We start from the raw sequence: 5,276 nt of genomic DNA on the forward strand, positions 1-5,276 counted from the left end.
TTTTTGAAGTCAGTTAAAAAGCGTTCATGTAGCAAATAATTATAGGTATACACATACTTGCGACTTTTTTCGCAATAATTGACAAGTTTATATGACCGCTACTTGACTGTTGCGCTTAGTAGACCGCAATAATTTTTCTTTCACGCCGTCGTGATAACTTCTTAACCATGCAGGGACCAGTGTCACGTAGATCAACCTGTGAGCAACAATGCTATGTTATGTTTTCATTATATTAATACTGTGTCGAAATATTACTATGGATATAACCACAGAAGAAGTTCAATATCTTAACGAGTTAACTATAGACAAGCTGTTACAATTAAAGAATTCGTTAAAAGATTTTTCCACCGAATACGATAATATGACGGTCACAACACCAGCTAATATAGAAAACTTTGGCGCCCAAGCGATGGCTTTTAAAGCACCGCTCATTAAAAGGATGGAGTATGAAGGGCTATACAAAAAAGGCGGATACGGCAAAATAAGTAACATTTTCTCAATATCAGTTACAACGCTAGCCTTTCTTGCGTTTGGTGGATATTTATTATGTCTTATTGTGCAAGCTGTGAAATCAAAACAGAATACAATAGTTACAACTCCGACACCGACATTGTTCGTTAACGCTGGTATCAAGAGGCCTCAAACCACTTTTAGTTCATACGGACGCCGGAGGAGAGCAAAAAGAGGCGTTCAAGATGTAGATGTCCCTCCTGAGGAAATGTTTTCTGCGTTGTTGCTTCTTTGCGAGGGCTACGCTAAATGGAGTAAAGGGCGAAAAATGTAATTACAATTGAAATAAAGTTTGACATAGTTTTAAATAAGACATACAAGTTTTTTATTTTAATATATAATAAGCGAATATAAATCTTGGTATTTAACATCGGTTTTAAATAAAATTAATAAAGTTATTTACTATACCACATTTTTTATATTCCATTTATACATATAATATAGTAATATAGTATATATAGTATAAAATTATATGTAATTCATTATTGACCATTTGCATTTACTCAATTTTTTTTTTTCAATTTAAATATTGGATATAAAAGTTTAACTATAAAATTGTAAAAAAAAATATTAAGTAAATAATACTACTTCAATAAAAATTTTGATAGTAGAGATTGAATTGTCGGATTCTTTACTAATATTATAGATGAAATGAAGTACACTTATAGTTTAACTAGATTTCGCCCGCGGCTTCGCTCGTTCGTCGTTTAAGGGGGTTGGTTGTCATGTGTTAGGCAAAAAGGTAGTCATTTCTGTCATTCCTTGGAGATCAAGTTTGCTTTATACCAAATTTCATCAAATTCGGTGCATTGGTTTGGTAGTTAAAAAGAGACAGACAGACAGAGTTACTTTCACATTTATAATATTAGTATATATTAGTATAGATTGTTAGTTTTTCTTCGTTAAAGCAGCAACGAGACTGAGCATTGAGCAAACGATCGATGTGACAGTTTGTCGACCCGTTTGTGAGAAAAACTTCTTTTTATCCCAAAAAAAAAAACTATATTATTAATATTATATTACTGTAATACTAATATAATAATATTATATTTAAATTAATTAGGTAATAGAATTAAGTCATATTTAGTAATAAGTAAAGAAAAATAACGGATCCATATTTTAGTTTTTTTGAGACGTGTCTCTTCATTTTACGATTCATAAAAATCGCTCATTAAATATCATTAAGGGTATTAAATATAAATTTATTAACATAAGAATTGATAACATTAAGTGCTTAAATAAGTATATACAAATTTGCGATACAACGGGGAAATGCGGCTTGTTCTTGCCATCTTTCCTTGCGGTCAAGATTTAAACAGTAACTATTTTTAATTCATTAAATATTATTAAATATCAAGGCGAAGAATTAATTATTATCAGCACCTACTTGACCAAAATAATTCAAGTGAAATAGATTGTTCTTTCAGGAACATCTCTTTGTTACAATTATAACACATTTGAATTAGTTTCATTTTTGATGTATTTCTATTAAAATAATATTAATCCAACTTTTTACATGATATTCTGAACGCTTATTACTTATCTACCGACACAAGGTTTATATTCATTGTAAATCGTCTTTAACGGATGCGTCTATCAATGAATATATAATTGAAAAACTATTGAGATTAACCCCAATATAAATAAATTGTTGTAAACTTATAAATAATGTATAATTTGTAAGGTTCAGTGCCAAATATTCCTGTTACCGCATATTATACTAACAAGCATAAAAATCGTATGAAGGCTGCTTATATTTAATGTGCACTAAATAATCGATGGTTATAAAATCCCGCCCGTTATGTAAAATACCGATTAATTTCCACTGAATCGCAGCAAAACAGTGTTTACATTAAAAGCAGGAAGCCAGATTGCCCCGCCATATACCTATAATCTGTAAACGTTTTCAAACTGTCAAATATTCACGCTAACACCCAATAATAGCTGTATCTTCGTTTTAAAGATGCTATTGTATCTACCACTCGAGAATCGCTCTACTCACTTTTTCAACAAAATTGATCCTAAATGTCTTATATTTAGAGTATGTATTTGAGTGGATTGTTGCAGTTTTTATGATATTTTGGTTGGCTAAGTAGAAGCGGGTAATGAGGGGTTCTGTGGTGGATCTGTCATCGGGCAAGATCTACTGTTTACAGCCCGGCACAAACGTACTTCGTTAAAACATATTAACGCAAAGCCGCATCGTTCTTTTTAAATAATTTCTGTAATGTTTAGCGATTTACACGGAATATTATTTGAAATTAAACATCTGTTAGCAATGAAATCGTTTCAGCGCTATATAGACGTTTTGTTTATAATACTTTTATGTAAGTATGAAAATAAACTAAGCAAACTTTTTTATACGATTTTCCTTCAACTACTTGTTTTTCAGTAAATTTTTAATTTAAATAGCTGTTCTTATTAGTTTTTCCAGTACGTTAATTTTAAATGCAAACTTTGGGTTGAAAATCCTTGTTATTTAAACTATTGATTACGTTAAAGATAACAAAATGCCTCCGACGCGGACGTCGTCGGTGGTGTAGATAAGGGCTCATACACACCACATGTCGCTCGGCGATGATTTGTTACAATTGTTCACTGGGAACCAGCAGTAGTCTTATAAGTGTTTACCAAAACAAAGTAAAAAACAAATGTTTAATGTGCATCTTCACGTTGGTAACTTATTTGTTTATAATTGATTCAGTTCTGTTTTACAAAACACATTTTGAAGAAATATTGGTAAAATTTATTAGTCTATACACGTTTAATCTTTGTATAGTTATTACTTTTTTCTTTACCTTTTTAGTACATTAAATTACTAATACTACCTATATATGAATTCGAATAAATAATTAGATTCCCACTACCAACTAGCAGTAACTAAAGTCACATTTAAATTTTTATCTATTTATAAAATAATTTCCTTCTGAGCGAATTTGCGCCATCAGCTGTTTCAGCCTGTTTTGTAAAACAGGTGTATCCTTAATTCAGGTCTCATATTCCCATGTTCCGTTGAGACGACAATCCGTCACGACTGAAAAAAGATCCGGTGCAGAGACAACGCTTTACTTGCCGAGTCTCGTATTGTAATAAGTATACCCAACTTTTTGACATAGAGGTTGCTAATAGGAGTTGTTTTATATAACGCAATAAGTTTTTAGAATCTCGGCTTTTACACCAAAAGATTCATTTTTTTTGGAATTGGCCTATTATGGCAAAATAGAAAACAGCTTATTTAATAAAAACAAGGATATTTTTTCATGAGCTTAATACATACTTACTTAAGACATACAAATGCACAGAAATGCAGGATATATGTAGAAAACACGTCAAAAAGAAAAATGTTACGGATACTCATAAAGTGTACCTACATGGAAATCAAAATCGTTAAAACATATGTAATTACACCGTTTATTATGATTATCTTTTATGCACGTTAATACGACACAAATGGAAACGAAATGACCTTAAGGTCAAAGGTTTACGATGAAGTGATTTTCAACTAAATTGAATCTGACGCAAATCACGTCGTAAAGTGACTGAATACATTATTGGACGCGATCGATTTGGGTCTTACGGGTAATAGCCTAATAGCACGTAAGGTGAATGTGAATGTCGAGAATATAATTACTACGTACGGTTCGGAGGTACTGCAATTTCGATATACAGTTTTTTTTTAGTGTAAACGGTGTGTAAGCTAAAACGACACCGACTCACTGCCACCAATACCAACCACTAGAAACAACAACAATGATCGACAACAACAACAAAGCTCGAGGTACTGTTTTTCATTCGTTAGAATAAAACAAATGTTTGTGATGATTTAGCAAAACGGATGCAGCGCATGTTCTCTTGCAGTCTGAGTAACTGTTGAAAATGCTGAGCTATATTTTTACTTAGCTAGAATGCAGCGAAGAATGAATGGGATATGTTTATATTTTACTGATAGTATTACTTATAGTAGGGTAATTATAGTAATCTATCTAGATTACTTTAACTATGAATAAAACGATTATGACAAGGATCGTTTAGGTACCATTTTCTAGTAATTCTACCACTAAACATCAATAGGTAAGTAAATTTGTATAGCTGTTGTCTGGTTTGAAGGGTGATCTATTTAAACATAACATCTTAGATACTTTGACTAGTGACGTAATGACGACTTAAATTTTACTTATTGGTATCAATATCTGAGGTGATCATTTACCACAAGTTCCTTTTATCATTTCTCTCTTGCGCATCTGAAAAAAGCTCTAATGTATATAAGAAGACTGAAAAAGAAATTAAAAATGGTTGCAAATCAACCGAATAATTATAACATAGATAGGCTTATTTTTTTAACATACAACTATATTTTACTTCATTATATTTCTGACTTTAATATACTTATACAATACCTATAAATATAGCTTAAAGTGAGAATAAAATTTAAGAAAGAGATAAGGCTAGAAACACTATCATTTAATCAAAACAGTTTCTATGTAAATGTAACTCGTAATTGCAAAAAATATCTGCATGTCTATATTATTAGCCTCCATAGAAATCTGTATATAAAAAAGAGAATATATTGTAGTACTTTTTTCCCTTGCTATTTTAAAATTTACTCTTATTTCTAGAGACGCTGCTAAATCTAAAAGTATCTACCATATTCCACTGAGGGTTGGACAGACACATGCAGATTTCCCTACGATATTTTTCTTCACCGTCGAGCACTAAATTGATAATAAAGATCAATTAATCAAATTAAAACTTATATTTGCTTGTCC

The 5,276-nt window shown here is 31.1% G+C and overlaps 1 protein-coding gene across 1 annotated transcript; it reads left to right on the forward strand.

The window, feature by feature from the left end:
• The first annotated feature begins 208 nt into the window (after positions 1-208).
• Positions 209-784, forward strand: LOC125068988. Its single transcript, XM_047678394.1, has one exon. It carries the CDS (start codon positions 209-211, stop codon positions 782-784), a length of 576 nt encoding a protein of 191 aa, XP_047534350.1.
• Positions 785-5,276: the final 4,492 nt, after the last annotated feature.

Source organism: Vanessa atalanta, chromosome 14, assembly GCF_905147765.1.
Source record: "Vanessa atalanta chromosome 14, ilVanAtal1.2, whole genome shotgun sequence".
In the NCBI taxonomy this organism is placed as follows: Eukaryota; Metazoa; Arthropoda; class Insecta; order Lepidoptera; family Nymphalidae; genus Vanessa; species Vanessa atalanta.